The sequence below is a fragment of the Apteryx mantelli genome, chromosome 4 (genome assembly GCF_036417845.1).
Source record: "Apteryx mantelli isolate bAptMan1 chromosome 4, bAptMan1.hap1, whole genome shotgun sequence".
Taxonomy (NCBI): domain Eukaryota; kingdom Metazoa; phylum Chordata; class Aves; order Apterygiformes; family Apterygidae; genus Apteryx; species Apteryx mantelli.
This window is the reverse complement of record NC_089981.1, coordinates 51,318,913-51,335,216: the sequence shown is the minus strand read 5'-3', so window position 1 is coordinate 51,335,216 and position 16,304 is coordinate 51,318,913. Positions and strand designations below refer to the sequence as shown.

Sequence of the window (16,304 nt, the reverse complement as noted above, 5' to 3'; positions counted from 1 at the left end):
GAGCTGCTGCCCTGCCCAAAAGGGCGTCTGATGCAAAAGCCATGCGTGGGTACAGTGCAGAAGAATGGGGAACAGAGGGAGCTCTGTTAGCTATGATTAGTTAGCAGAGGGACTCTGTGAAAGCTGGTTAGAAATACCATGCTCCCCACATCAGGGGTCAGGCTGAGCTGGTCAGTTCTCAGCAGTCCATTTGAATAGTAGTTGACCCTGTCAGCTAAAGCTTCAATTAGGGACCTTGTCAGAGGATATTGTTCTGAGCATGACCCTCTATGGTGCCCAAAGGGCTGAGTCTGCTGAAACAAGGCCCTGTGAGCCATGTCTCTAAATCTTCTCTGACTAATGAAGACCTTAAATACAGAGGAGCCAGCCTGATTGGGCTCCTCTGGAAATTGGAAGCTTGTGTGCAAGTGTGGGAAAATTCCTGTTGGAGTAGTGTAGTGTGTTGAGGGGTCTGGGAGCAACTGCTCAAATGGCTACTAAGTGATTCCAGATGCCTCCTGCAGTACAGAAGATGTGGGGGAGTTGTCCCGACCGCTCCTGAGTTTCAGCAGGTCCTGTGACAATGGGAGTTTTTTTCCCACAGCTTCTACCATTGCCTAGAGGAATATTTGCTAAAATGCTGAGAATATTTCCAACACTCAACCTGGTCCTTGCAGTTTAGTAAGAAACATCTCTTTCCTGGGCTGCAGATGCAGCAAGGCGTTTGTCTATGCGCCTAAATGTAAAAAGTGTCATGAGTCTGTCGCTTCAGCTGATCTTAAGTGTTGGACAGGCTTAAAATGAAAGCAAGTTTTAGCCTCATAAGGTAAAGGGTTAAACCTGTGTTACAAAATTGTAAATGATTTCAGAAAGGAAAAAACAAAGGAACCCAGCAAAGGCAGCAGTTAATGCTCATGAGGGACAGGACAGTGGTTTCCTCTTAACCCTATTTAGACTGAATGTCTTTGAGAACAAAGTGGTCTTGAAGGGTTGATGCTTTGACCATTGTTAACCTTTTCTCTCAAGAAGTAAATTGAATTGCAGTTATAAAGTTGGCAGAACTTGTACCATAGGGTGTTGGTATTTTGTCTTGGAGTGTGCTGGTGTTTAGAAGGCTCTACCTAGCATGCATTCACACATGATTAGGTTCAAGGGTTGCTTGCTCTGCAGCAATGTAGCAATTTAGTGTAGTGAGTCTTAAGTGTTCCTATTCTTAGGTCCTGTACAAAATCCAGTTAACTGAACTTTACCCAATTGGGTTTCTCACTGTTTGTCCCACAGTAAATGGGACACAAGCAGAGCCTGGGAACAGGTGCTCCAAAGATAAAAGAAAGGACCTGGGTGACCCTGCTGTGATTTAATAGGGTGGGTTGGTTGGTTGGTTTGTCTTCCATGCCCTAAAGTCTCTGTGGAGAGAACTTTGCCATATTTTCTTGTTATGTTTAAGAAGCTGATCTGGCTTAAAGTGAAAAGTCTAGATTTCTCCATCTTTCAGTCAGGTAGGTATGTGGCACCAGTGGGGTGCATATCAGTAGGGCTATTCTGCAGAGTCACCATTAGCTGCCAGAGGAGACAAAATTTTAAGCAATACAAATATGCTGGTTTCAGTGCAGTTTCCTCATTCGTGGTTTGTTGTTTTTAATTGAATGGCTTTTGAATGTTCTGTAAGAAATTTCTCTGACTTCCCTGTAACCTGGCTAAGTGTTTCAAGGACAGGTCTGCCTTGTTCTCCTAAAGACGACCTTCTCCTAAAGAAAGTTAAAAAATAACTGTATCAGAAAAATGTAGCTATATTAAAAACGTTGCCATCAATTATGTCAGGAAAAAAAAAAGAAAAAACTGAACCCCTAGTTGAACTATTTGCAAGATTCTTTAAGGTGGGTATTGCAACACCAAGTCCCTGCTGAAGATGTTGACTAGATGAATTGGTATACTGTGTTCATTTGTCAGGATAGGGAAGATGCAAGGAGGAATGTAAATAAGGCCTTCAGCACTTCAGACTTCACATAGAAAAACAAAGGGGATTTTGGGAATGTCTTTTTAACATAGCTAATTCCTTTTTAAAATAGAAAGGCCAGAATACTTGATTGTACTGCAGCAAAGCTGTTTCCCATACTGTTGTGGAATATCTGTGTAAAATAGCTAAAAATCAGTGATCTTATGGGTTTCTAGGGTACCTTATGGGGCAGTTCTGTACCTTGGCATTGCACCCATGATACATTGGGGCGTTTGCATTCTTCATTCCAGTAGGAGAAGGTCCCACCCTTTTTCTGTATTGGACCTGGAAGGCTAATCAAGAACTGGTAGACTACCCCCAGTCTCTAGCAAAACAGCTGTGGGGAAAAGATAGCACTATAAGGATTTTCTGGGCCTCTTTTGTGCAGAATCCCTGTTGTAACAGACTTGCATGTTCCAAAATATAACCACTTTGATACCTGTTGTCCAGACTGTGCTACTGGGATAACAAGCATCACAAAAGATGCATCAGAGATGAAACTGAGCAACCTTCTCCGTTGTGTAACAATCTTGTTTATGGTAGTTTCTTCTCAATTTAGTAGCTGTTGGTAGGTGGAAGTCTAGCTATGTGCTGTCTCTTCAAAACAGCAGTTGTGCAACAGACATCTTCCTCTGAGACATCATCCGTGTTACTTTCTCCTTTTTTCCAGATTGTCCACAACCACCACAGCCTGAGAATGGAGGCTATAAATGCCACCCTAGTCCCTGCAATGACCCTCTAACTTCAGGCAGTGTCATAGAGTATCTGTGTGTTGAAGGCTACATGCTGAAGGGAGATTATAAATACCTGACCTGTAAGAATGGACAGTGGAACCCAGCCATGGAGGTTAGCTGCAGACTCAGCCCAGGTGAGTACTCAGTGACGCCAGTGGGACTGTCAGAATTGCCCTTACCTCTGCTTTTCAGATTCTCCATAAACACTGAGTCAGTATTATGCTGAGGTAGACCAGACAGGCTACCTCTGTTGCCCTGTACCCCTTTGCTCCAGCAGTTTAATAAATGCAGCTCACAATCACAGTGGTCTTTATTAAAAATGTCTCTTCTATAACAGCCTGTCGGATGTAAACCCATTTCCCTTTGTGCAGGAAGACAACCCATGGAAAGGAGTACAATGGACGCAACTTACGATTTTTTGGATCCTTTCCTTTTGGCAGCTCTGGCTTCAGAGATGGGGGAGGCCCTAACTCAAGCATTTTCCATGCTGTCCATTTTTGCTTCTGGTGGGCTTGGACAGTACCCTCAATCATGTACCCTTTTGTTGATATGTGCAGGTGTGAGTAGTATGTGGAGCTTTTCTCCTTCCTTGCAAACAGGTTAATAAACTGTTGGCCTGCTGTGACACAGAGCTCTGGGTCTGCTTTTCAGTGGACCGGCAGAAAAGGATGTTGCTGACAAATGATTTCTGCTTCTTTCTAAATGAGTGGACAGCTTTTGTTTTGTGGGTGTCTCCCAGCTGAACAGGAATCCCTCTTATCAGGACAAGAAAGTAAAAATTTGAGGGGAAAAATGTTCAGCATACAGCTCTTAATTACCCATGGCTCTTCTGGTTTTAAAAGCATGTGTACTGGATAAGGAGAGACCTCCTGTCTTTCGGTTTGACCTGCTGGTATAGTCTATCTGCTCAGTCATCCTGAGTCAGCAAGATGTGCATGCTGGGATTAAGTCTTGTAAACCAAAACGCAAAATATGTTATCTTAATCAGAAGGAAACGGAAAAGAACCCTCCTCAAGCCTTTTTGGAGCTAACTGCAGATCTGTGATCACTGGAACATCCTGTCCTGCTCCAAAGACACTGTCTTCTCAGTTTCCCTGTCATGGCCATTCTAATAGCTCCTCCTATGGGCAGATGCATAGGGAAGGGAACTGGGAATTTACCTGGAAGCAGTTGGATCTTGAAGAGGCTTTTCAAATTCAGCATAAGCATCCTCTCTGCAGTGATCCCCCTCCCCCTTGCTTGCTTGCAGAAGAAAACTGCACTATGGCAAGTAGTGCTCCCTGGATGGCATTTCTGCACAGCAGCACTTAGTCCACATCAGGGCTGAAGGGATTGTGTTGTGGCAAGCAGCTTTCCTCTAGCATCCTGAGAGACAGTGGCCCCATCAAAAACATGGGGCCTCAAAAATGTGGCTAAAAAGTGCAAAAGCTACTGCTGAGTGAGCTAATTGCTTTCACAGTACAGGCTTTGAAGCAACTGATGAAGGTCAGAGGCAGCTGAGGTTTAACTACTAGGTCTCTTTTATAGGGGAAAGGAAGGAGGAGGGAGTCTAGAGAGGGAAAGAGAGTAGGTCTTACAGTTATTGGTAATGATTAAGACCCTCACCTACTCCATACAGAGTAAATTAAATCCCTAGAAGGTGTCAGAGATGTTTTGTATAGCTCTGTCCCTGTCAGTCCTGTAGCCTTTGAGTGTTTCTTGTATCAGCTAGTAAGCATCTCGCTGGAAGCTGAGTTGGTGAGTGTGCTGGTGTGTACCCCACATGGTGAGCTGCTTTACAGCATTGCATATTGACTCTGAAAATGGAGTGCCCTTTTTGCCTACCCTATTCCCTGTTAGTCTACTCAAAGTGCCCTGGATTATTTTGAAAATGGGAATCCTTACTCAGCCTTATTTGCCATAGGGGAAAAATGTACTAGACTGTCTTTCCTGGGGAGGGGTCTGGCTACTTCTGAAAATTTTCAGGAAAACAAGGACAAGACAGGCAGCCCAACAGGTTTAACTGCAAAGCAAGATGCAGAAAATGCAAGCTGTTAAGACACCTATTTTGCATGCAGATTTCTGGCTGCAGGCTTAAAAGCAGTGGTCCTCTGGTTTTCTTCTCTTCCATTTGTATGCCCTTCTTCCCTTCATCCCCACCTGCAGGTGTGCCCTGCATCCCACTGCGGTTTGCGAACTGCGCTCCTGAAGGATGCAATGAATGTAGCAAAAAGGAATTAAGGAGTTCATGCATGGAAACGTCCTGAATATGAAACACTAGTATTTGCTGATGGGGGTGTGAGGTGTAGAGAGATCTCTACCAAAGACATAAACTGGGACAGAGACCATACATATACAGGCAATTTTGTGCTCTAGTGGGGTGAAAGGACTAGAGTAGCATCCTAGACATGATACACAGTGCTCAGTGATACAAGCTCCATGCTGTTCTCTCTCCACTCCCAATTTATTCCTGTCCTGCAGGGACCTTTAAAAGCCAGATGGGTTCTGGCACAGTCGCACCACACAGCTGAGGGATAGCAGACTACAGAGGAAGGGTAGGAGAGAGTAATGTAGGCAGGGCATGTGTATCTGGCACTGGAAACTTGGCATCCTGAAACAACATCTTGCCTTCCCTCTCTGTTCCCTGGGATATGTGTTTGTGTGATAGAGAACTGAATGCTTGTTACATCTTAAATACACCAAGCCAGGTGATTTCCACCCCTTCCTTTGCAAGACTGTTCCATTAGCCAAGAAAACACGTTATATGGAACCTTTCCTATTGTTTGGCCTAAAATACCCTGCTTATTGTACTTTGCTGATGACATCAGGACATTTTTTAGCTGTTGCTCAGCAAGATCTATATATAGCGTGACCCTTATCACCTTCTCCCCTCTGTCAGCCCCCATGGCCTGGTTGTATTGCCTTTCTTTGTGCTTCCTCTGTGCTTTTCCAAAGAAGCTTTGTCTGTTGTAGTTTCTCTTTATAGCTGATGGAGAGGAGTCAGATGAAGCTCCAAACTGTCCTCTGGAGGAGATTACCTCTGTGCCTTGACTGTATAGGAAAGTTGGACTCCTCACACATGCGCCCAAGTATAAGTCCTGAGAGCAGGCAGTGTGACTTTCTCCTTCCCTATGGAAGTGATTTAAGGGAGTGGATCCTTCTAACTTCTGTTCCTCTTCCTTTGTAGAAAAGGACTCTCCCCCAACAATTGGAGTACCCACGCTCTCCATAGTGGCCTCCACAGCAAGCTCTGTCGCCCTGATTCTTCTCTTAGTTGTGCTGTTTGTTTTGCTGCAACCAAAGCTGAAGTCATTCCATCACAGCAGGTGAGTGTAGCTGGGGTTTGGAGGGGCTCAGAGGTGTCCTATTTCTTTGCAGCAGACACCCAGTAAGGTATTTGATTTAGGCCTTCATTCAGGACCAATTTATCCCCTTGCTTCTCTCCTTCTGCTTTCATCACTATCACTGTTTTTCTTCAAGTTTTATTGCCTTGTGGGGCTTTGTGGCTTCCTCAGAGATCCATCATGTGTTCTCATATCACGGTAAGCCAAACTCTGCTTTTGGTTACCATATCTTCCTGTGTCCAGACAGCCCCATAGGTCAGTGAGGTAAGGGGTGATTCCTGTAACAGGCCATTTTTGTAGTAGTCAGCAGACCAAAAGCTTCATCAACTGGGATAGAATCTACATTTAGATTATAAAAGACAGGATGGTGAGAGAGGTTGAGGACAGTGCAGTTCCCTTTTCAGGGATGAGAAAGGGGAAAGAGGAGGCAGAATGTTCCTGTCTCTCATTTAAGCCATCAGGCCTGACAAACCCCGGAGCTACATGGCTATGATAACATCTGCTTTTTACCTGACACTTTGAGTTTCCGGTTTCTGTGCGTTTCCAATTACAAAGCAGGCTCTCTGGGTTTCACAGATGGTCTGGCCACACAACCTCTGTTCTGACTTCCCAGACATACAGCGCCTGTGTGCATGAACATCCTGCCCAGCATTGCCGCGTTGTGCACCTCAGTGGCACCTCTCCCCTAGGGTCTAGCAGTAGTCTGGGATTGTGGTCTGCAATGCCCTGCTACGGTTGCCGTTCTAATCTCACTTAATGAGTGGTTTTCTTCTCTTTTTCCTTGGCCTCAAATGTAAAAAGTTATGATCCCTACCAAAGTGTTCAGGTATTTATTTTATTTATCTTTCCCAGTCTGTCTGTCAGATCCTACAGTATTGTTAATGAGATGTGCAAATCTGCCATAGTTCGCTGCTGTGGGGAAAAATTCCTCCTGGTCTGGGTTTGTGGAGGAGAGGAGGGACCTGGCTGTAACACTGTTGCCATCTGAGGTGAACAATGTCACTGTGGACTCCCTCTTCTGAACCAGCTACTGGTACTCCTTAAACAAGAGGGGAGGTGTGGCTGTCCAGCAGCCCAGAGGCTTGAGAGGTGGCATCCTGGAATCTGCCCTTTTCTGCAGAAGTCTAAACCATTACGGACAAGAAAAACTCAATCTTAGGACTCTGACTCATGAGCCTGGGTGATTCACAGTGGGACAGTTTAAGAGCTGTCTGCCCTACCTCTGCCAGAGGTTATCTCCCCAGCGGCAAAGATGGCAGAACAGGCAGTGCTGGGTGTTGCAAAATATAGCAGTGTATCAAACTGAAAGCAGTGGTTATCTGAGTTCTCTTCATATGCATGCTCTGACACCAGAGAGCTCCGAGTCATCATCATTGTCAGATTTAGCTATGGAGGCAGGTGAGGTGAGATGGCTCTTTGTCTGTAAGAGATCACCTCTTATAGATGAATCCATCAGGCACTTGAATTACACCCCTTGCTTGTGTTTATGGCAATTCACAGCAGACCTGCAAGGCCATGCTTGCTTATAATAAGAGCTTGGTAAAACACCACCCAGGTTTCTTCTTCTGTTCTCCCATAAATAAGCCATTGCTGAGCATTAGAGTGCTGCTGTGGCAGAGGTGGGTGGTTACTGGGGTTCCCAGTGTGTATATATATCTCTTATAAATAAAAATAAAAATGCTCAGTGTGACTCTTTTCCTTTGTTTCTTTGAGGCGAGACCAAGGTGTGTCTGGGGATCAGGTCTCTATCATGGTGGATGGTGTCCAGGTGGCCTTGCCATCCTACGAAGAAGCGGTGTATGGCAGCACAGGAAACTGCATTCCACCCTCGGATTCCCGGGTGCAGATCGTGCTGTCGGAGGGAGCTGGGCAGAATGGAGCCAGAGAGATGCAGCAGCAGGACCAAGGGGCTTGCAATAGTTTTGATAGAGAAGATGAAGCCCCAGGACACTCTGGACTGTGTGAAGCCAGCGGCTCTCAGCGCTCTGAAACTGTTCTTGTGCATCAGGCTGCTACCTCTTCCTGGGTAGCTGGCATGTCTAGTAGCAGACCTATGCACAAAGAGGTCCAAGACTCAGAAAGCAGTGACATACAGAGCCTTTTATCACTCACTTCCTCTGAGGAATACACAGACGGTATGTGACCTGGGTGAGGAGTGCTAAATGAGACACTTGTAAGAGTTGGTTCTTCCGCAGTGTGACCAGCTAGGATGAAAATGGCAAAGAATGCCCGTACATATGATGTCAAGCACCGGGGGGTATTTGAAAAGAGGTATCCCAGTCTCCATGGCTTGATGTTACACAGCTTAGATGTGCATGCAGGACCTGATATCTTCTTCTGAAGTATTGGGAACCCAGGACAGTATGGAAAGCGTGATGGAGTTCTGCTCACTTGTGTTGTCTTAGCAAAGCAGAGAAATGCCAGCCTCCAGAATTACAGTGCAGATACAGCTGCATTTGTGGAAATGAGCCTCTGTCATAGTTGGGTGAGAGTTGGGAGGATATGCTTGGGATACAAGCCCTTTGCGATGTTTAGGCTTCTCCACTTTTTGTCTGTTTTAATAAGCAGCTTTCTGCCACAGTGTGTGCAATGCTGCAACCCTGGCACATGAGAAGACCTGAAAGGGTTATGCTTGAACTTCCGATCATACAGGGCAGAGGTGCAAGTCTGTTGTTTAACACTCAGTCCATCTTGCACTCTTTTGACTTCTCTGTCCTGCCCTGAAGGAGTGGCGTTACAATGCCAGAGCTGATGTGAAGGTGCAGCTTAAGGTTGCTTTTGCGGAGCCTGCTGTGTCAGGGCGGAACTTCTCCTTTCCGTAGGGTCAAGCCCTACATCTTTAGTAATGCCATTCTGAACCCTTGCAGTAAGAACAATCAAACAGGATTTTCACTGAAGGGCAGAACTAGCAGCATGTCTTGAGATGGATGTTAAACATCAAGTGTGTAAAACAAGAATCCAAAAGTGGGCATTACCAAAAAATGTCTGCAGTGCAGAAATTGGAGGATGTCGCTTCTGCACTGCATCACTTTTATCACTGTTCAGAAACCTGTATTGACTTAATGCTTGTTGTACAGGAGCAGATTGCCCCTTATGGCATGAACAATGAGGTTTGTGCTTTTGGTGCAAAGATGAAGCTGCAGCTACTGGACCTCCATCTGTGCAGGAGGTTGCATTTTTTCAAGTTAGATGAGAGCAAGTGTGAACCGTGTTCCCTATCATCCCTGTCACAGCAAGAAACTTCTTGTCTTGGACGTTTTGAGAAACTAAAAGGTTGGGGAGGTCATGGCAAAGGTGGAAATCATGTTTTTTTTAGGGAAGTTACTCCCTTCCTCTACACAGCACTGGTGAGGATGCACTGGGAATACTGTGTGTTGTTGTAGGACCCCTAGTTCTAGAGGGACGTGGAGATGGAGGGGCTTTGGTAGAGGGCTGCCAAGATGATTAGGGACCTGAGTAGAGTCTGAGGGAGCTGGGCTGCTTTAATCTGGCAAAGACAATGCTGAGGGGCAATCCAATAGCCGACTACAATTACTTGGCAGGGAATTAAAAAGTCAGTGGAGCCAAACTCTTCTCAGTCATGCTAAATGATATAACGTGGAGCAATGGCCACAAGTTGCAACTTGGCAGATTCAGATTGGACATTACAAAAATATATTCTGCTAGGGGGTAGTGCAGGACCAAAGAGGCACCAAGAGAGGTGGTAGAATCTCAGTCCTTGAAGAATTTCAAGCCTGGAGCTGGCAATGGTCCTGCTCACAGGGGCAGGTTGGACCAAAAGCCCTCCAGAGGTCCCTTTCACTGTGTTAGGATGAGAGGAAGAACACTACATTATCATGCTGCGGTAGCCTGATTAGCAAGACATGGGAGCCAGTCTTGCTTTCAACAGTAGTTTTTCTTATGTCTGTTGAATTGCATGAAGTTTAACTTTTTTTTTCCCTCCTCTATCCAGATATTCCTTTACTGAAGGAAGCATGAGGCCTGCTGCATTTGTCTAGCCTTCTTGGGTTTCTCCCTTTTTCACCTCCCCTTGGGACAGAAGCACTCTGTGCAGCCTTCTCCGTCCTCACAAGCTGTGCCCTGGATACCTCCAAGCAGAGTCCCCCTCAGCTGAAGATCCAAAGGATGTCGCCAGGTTGCCTCCAGGATGCACCAGTGGGGTTGGTGCAGTGCTGGCTTCCCCATTCCATCTGCATCAGGGGCTCAAGGAACATAGTGGATTTGAGCTCGTCTCTCCTCTTCCGCAGCCAGATGTTTGACAGCAGTCTCTGGAGAGCTGCTCCTTTCTTGTGCCTTTCTCCTCCTCACACTGGCTTGTCACAGCTTCTCAGCCTCTCTAGCCCTTCTGCTGTCCAGAGAGCAGGGGCTAAATCTGCTTGCTCACTGGGTGCAGACACAGTTTATATATACATATGTATATTATATAGGCTCTTCTTCCAGCATCCTCTTTGATAGGGCAGGACAAATGGGACTGAACCTGGGCTTGGGAGAGAGTCCAGTTACAAGGCAACTTGTGATGTCTAGAAGTGCCTGGAATGAGATGGGCTGTGTGATAACTTAGCTGTGCAATAATGATTCATTGAGATTTGCTAGAGCTCTGAAGGCAGAGAAATCAAATGTTTGGGAAAGCCCTCTGCCCTTCTCAATACCTTCTGGTATAGCAGAGCAATTGCATCTCTACAAGAGTCCACTCCTGAAAATCTCACTCCTCTTTCCTTCCTTCACTACCAGTGCAGTCCACTTAGCTACGCTGGAAGCTGGGACTGTGACTGTGCTGCAGACAAGACAACTCTTTTGGCTTTGGTCTGATGCTGGAGCAGCTCCTGATGTTAGATTGTGGGAGAGCCATGGTGGCCACTGGTCAGCAGGGTGAGAAATTAGCACATTTATAAGCAAGCCAGGAGGATCTGACTTTCAGTTAACCAAGCCTGTGTTAATTGTGAGTTAGTCCCATTCACTTAGGCATCAGGACTGGAACCTGATTTGTGGCCCCTATTCTTCTGAATATGTTGTGTGTCTTACAAAGCTTTTCCAATTATTAAGGCTGTTCTGCGCTATTGCTTGGGTTCCCCTTGCTCAGGTCTTCAGGCAGAGGTAACGCTTTTCAGTTGTAATCTGGTAGTAGTTCTTGTGTTTGAAACTGTTGGAAGAAAAATGCCCGTGCGTAGTGAATGCCAGGTCACATTGGTTCAATCCCAAATTACCTTGCCAGTCATACTAGGTACCTGAGCACTTGAATCCTGGGTAACTCCATCCAAATGGCTAGTGCATCTTTCTAGCTTCATATTGTCAGAGTCTGCAGTTTTAACCTGATGTGCTTCAGTGGGCCTGCACAGAAAGGGTTCTTCCTTGTGGCTGGGCATCAAAGGGCTTTGTAAAGTCTCTCCTAAATACAGCATGGTTGCCTGTCACTGTGAAGGAAGGTTGGCTACATTTGGACGGTGGTGCCAGAAGACATCACAACTTATTCCAGAACAAGAATATTACAGATTATTTTAAGGAAGTTCTGTTAAGAGAGAAAAAAAATCCCAAAATGTATACATCCTCACCCCACAGTTATCTATGGCAGGTCAGTGTCCTGGTTGCTGTTAACAGGATTTTATTGCAGGAAACCAAGTTCATGTGGGATGGGTGAGCCAAGCAAAAAGCATTGTGGTAGTTGCAAGGTTCAGTGGGGCGGTCTGGAAACAGTGTTCCTTGGAACTGGTTTCAACAGAAGATTAGGCTTCTTAGATGTGTGTACCTTGTCAAAACTGCCTTGAGGCAACCAAGGCAGTGCTGCCCTGTGAGAAGCTGCTAAATTTTCATCTGAGTTGAAGGAGCAAAATGTCATGGCCTTACACATCATGTGGTAGCGTACAGGTGAACAGGGCTTCTGTTTTACAATACTCACAGTCCTCATCCTTGTTGCTCTGGGAACAGGCTATCACAGCACTTGGTAAAAGTGACATGGCACTTTTAATGCCCCCCCCCCCCCCAAAAAAAAAAAAAAAGACTGTGGCTTTGATCCAGTTCCTGGAAATAGGGATTGGCCATGGTGTCCAACTGTCTGCCTGCTGCTCCTGTTTCTGATTAGTGTTAATTCTTAGGACAGCTGGGACAGCACATGCCTGTGGATGGAGGAGTGCTATTTTCCCTATCTTTGTTTTAGAGGGACATTATTAAATTAAAAATACAATATTTTAAAATTCCTTCCCTGTTGCTCATATCATCTTAGGCTAACACAAGGATTTGATAAATCCAGTTTGGTTGAATTTGGGTTTTTTGTTCAGTTTTTTGTTTCAGATGATGAAAATGCAATGTCATTTTACCTAGGGCTTTAGTGTTTCAACTTCAAGCAGTGCAGAGGGCAAATGTTATTTACCTGTCTGCTGTTAAAATTTTAGAAAATAACAGTATTGGAATGTTCTTAGTTTTTAATTCCTGCCTTAAAAAATGATCTAAGCTTGAGCAGTGTCTCATTCACTGGTTTTCTCAAAGCACGTGGAGGGAGCAAGTGAGTGTATGGTGGGAAGGAAAGATGATGTGACCTTTTTCCTGCTTCCTAGTGAAAACAGAGTAGGAGGAGTTGCTCTTTACATAGTTTAAGGTCCTGTCTACTCAGACTTACCCCAGCAAAAGAGGTGCAGAAGCCAGGTGCTTTCTGTCTTCCTGCAAGATACAGTCCTGAACTCAGTGTAGCACTGGGTTGGTGGAAGAAGTGTTCACTTAATGAAGCTGGAAGCTGATCCCAGGGCTGGACCTTGCCCTGGATGATCGCATGCTCAGCTAGCAAAGAGCACCTACTGAGTGGCCCTGCCTCCTTTCTCTGCTATTGTAAAGTGATCAGCCACCAGTTTGGGAGGAAAAGTTTCAATTTGGGTGGGGAAGAGAAGGAAGCTGCAAAGAAGAGGATGTGTTTTACTTTTGTTTCATTTATAGAAATTGTGGGAAATGGTTTTCCAAAAAAAAAAAAAAAGTGTAGGTGGAGGGAAACCTACAAGCATAGGCCTTGTGATCAGTCCTAAATGGTCAACATCTGTTGGCTTGCTAAGAGGGTAAAACTTGCTGGCTTGCTGCTTGTGTCTTAAGCCCTCTCTGCAGGTCTCCCTGCTGTGCTGGCCTGTAACCCCAGCTGGCTCTCCTCTGGCACTCACAGAAGAGCCTTGTCCCCTGCAGCAACAACACCATGTGGAAATGCGCCTCTAGGACCTGTGCAAGCCAGAACATGGAGAAACAGCTTTTGTATTATCACACTCCTCTTTCCCAAGCCCTCAGCTTTGGAGTTTATTTTCTTGTAAAATAAGGTAGAATGGTTGGGGAAAGAACCTGACAAGTTTTCTGCTTGATAGTTGTTTTTAAAGGAAGGGGGGGAAGAAGATCTCATCTTATTTACTGATTATCAAATGATTGTTAATCACTCATGCTTGTTTTAATTCTGTGGAGGCTGAAGGATTGGGAAGTCTTCGGGCAGAGATTCAGAAAGACGAACTAAACTGCACACTCCTGTCTTCATTTGCTGGAGCAAGGACTGAGACTTAAAGATCCCTCAGTCATGAGCTCTGCTCTATCTCAGGAGCATTCATTACCTCTAAGCAAAGAGTGTGTCCTCTGTGATAGTAGTTGTAGGTAGATGCAGCCCGGATCTCAATGTGTGGCAGGGACTCAGCTTTGTAAGAGGCAACATAGTGGGTGGTGGGGTTTTTTTTGATTTGTTTTTTTTTTTTTCTCCTTACTGATGGGGCCACAGCTTCCTTACCTCTTTTCCCACCTGTGCCTGACAACAGAATTCAAAGGGAGGCATTTTTTTCTTATTTAACACTCCCAACATAATCATCTCGTGTTCTGTCATACTTGCTGGACTCTGAGATGTTCAAGAAGAACATTAAAATGATTTAATTACATTGGAAAATTTAAAATAGCACTTATTTTAAAGGGTTTTTTTGTTTTTATGGGTTTGTTTAAGAATCTAGTAGGTTAAAAAATTAAAAGGGCATTTCAGAAATTCACAAAATACTATGTGCAATAGAAAAACCTCCTTGCTTTCTTTGAGTTATGTGGGTTTTTAAAACAAAGTACAGCCTACTGCAGTGTTTACAACCCAAGCATTACAGAACTGGACCAGTCTAAGAGAACCAGAAAGTGAAGCTGCAAGTAACCCCTGAGGAAGTGGGTCAGTCTCCTGTCAGGGTCTGCATCATGAAGCTCAGATCAAATGATGAGCCAGCTTGGATTGTGTCAGTGCCTCCTGTCACCTCGAAGGGGGTCAGCAGCATTGGTGAGAGAAATGGTTTTGTGTTCTGTTTTTTTAAATAGCTTGTATCTCCCTATCATTAAGTGTAGAAGTGGTAAAAAATGAAGCCAGAAAGAGGGACATTTTGCAGCATATGAGCCTGTGGAGTTGTTACTAAGTTAAAACTCCATGAATTTGGGAAGGAGAGAGCTTAGTGCATTTATGTGGTATTTCAGCACATATAGAAGTCAGGTATGTGAGGACTAAATATATTCCACTTGCTAGGGGAGGGAACATAAGATGCTCCCAGAGTAGATGATTTGGGTCAATATTGAGGAGTGGGGTGAGGGAAGAGCAGCAACCTCAGCCATTGGAAATAATCTAGGAAGGTAAGTCATTTGCAGTACAGAAAAAGGAACACAAGAAGAGGGGAGTGAGGAAGAGCTGCGATTAGCCTGCAACATACCTCTGTGTTTAATGAGAGTCAACGCATTCATGGCTAGCTGTAAGGAAGCTGTTCTTTGTCTAGATAATCTAACAGGCACCAGCAGGCTTGCTGTATTTAAAAAAAAAAAAAAAAAAAAAAAGTAACATGCAACTAGTTGGACACACTGAGATTTTCTTGCTGACCTTTCTAGAGCATATTTGCCAAACCTGGTTTTACTGTTCTGATGGCAATTGTTTAAAAAAAATCTGCCGTTTTACTCCATCCAGATACCTAATCGATTTCACTTTCTGGTTCCTGTAAATAAATGCAACAAATCCCATCAGTTTTCCACACACATCCCACATCCTGCCTCAGCCCAGCCCCTGCAGTACTTACCAGGGAACAGCAGATTCAACTTGTTCTATGTGAAAGCCTTTGTTTGCAGAGGAACTTTATTAGAAAACATTTATTCTGTATAAAAGGCTTTGAAAGTGCAGAGAGGCTTCTTAGAGCAGGCTTTATTTTAAGGAGTATTTTTATACTGGAAATAAGCCCTCTTCCACACTTCAGAACTGTATTCGTACCAACCCAAGAGTTACTGTCCTGATTATCCATCCCCTCCTCCTGCCCTTCCACAGGACAGGAAGCATGCAATTTCCCACACTTCTCTTCAGGGCCTCGAGTCCAGCACTGCTTCTGAACTTGGCCTCCCGCAGGTTACATGTGGGGAGATATATATATATATATATATATATATATATATATATATATAAATAAAAAAATGCACCCACCAGAGTGGGTTCTACTGATGCTCTGCATATGCTTTGCTTAAGCTGTGCTTCTGCTTCTGTCCTGGGATGAGCAAGGACAGAGGCAACTGAGTAGTGCTGGAAGATGTTTTAGTTCTGATTTTTCAACTTAATGCAAAAAGAAGAAAAAGCTGAGCTGTCTGTGAAATGAGTGTCCTGTGATGCAGTGGGTAGACTGCCGGTAGTTGCTGATGCAAATGCAAGGGGAGCTTGGTTGCCTTCAGTTCGTTAATCTTTTTTTCCTGTTTGGTTGTTTCTTTGTTTTGTTTTGTTTTTTTTTTAACCTGAATTGCACCAGTATGGAATTATTTGCAGAATGGTACTCCGTATATATGTGGGTTTTAAAAACAAAACCATAATTGATGCTGTTCAGGATGTAACTCAATTAGTTTTATTTTGCTTTATTTTATATGTATTTTCTGGTATCCTGTACATTGCAGTGGGTGTGAAGATAGTATTTTAATATTTGTACAAAGTTTAATTTAATTGTTCTATGTATATAACTGCATTTCTAAATTAAAAATCTTTTGAAGTGAAGCTATGAACTCCTGTGTATTTGTAACTGCTTGGGCTTTATGGAGTAGATATCTATCAGGTCTTCAGTGGATATGTTGCACTAGCGCAATGCCATCCACGTGGAGATCAGGATGAGGTTTGAATGCCTTGGGTGGGATTGAGGGGGAGGGGTCAGAGTTTGCACAGTCTCAGAAGAATATTTTGTTTTCCAAAATACACTCCACTCAGAAATAAAAGGCCACCCTTTGCATGCCTACATGCAACTGCATGAGGAGTTGGGTGAGGCTCCTCCTGCTGGCTCCAGGCCA

General features: G+C 44.5%; 1 protein-coding gene across 4 annotated transcripts in view; it reads left to right on the top strand.

The window, feature by feature from the left end:
- Positions 1-16,017, top strand: part of SUSD6 (sushi domain containing 6) — a 91,365-nt gene extending 75,348 nt beyond the window's left edge. For all 4 annotated transcript variants that reach the window (XM_067296547.1, XM_067296551.1, XM_067296548.1 and 1 more), the window contains exons 4-7: positions 2,646-2,843; positions 5,876-6,014; positions 7,746-8,167; positions 9,985-16,017. In XM_067296547.1, coding sequence (XP_067152648.1) covers positions 2,646-2,843; positions 5,876-6,014; positions 7,746-8,167; positions 9,985-10,010 — 785 coding nt within the window. In that variant the 3' untranslated portion in view covers positions 10,011-16,017. The remainder of the gene's footprint in view (positions 1-2,645; positions 2,844-5,875; positions 6,015-7,745; positions 8,168-9,984) is intronic.
- Positions 16,018-16,304: the final 287 nt, after the last annotated feature.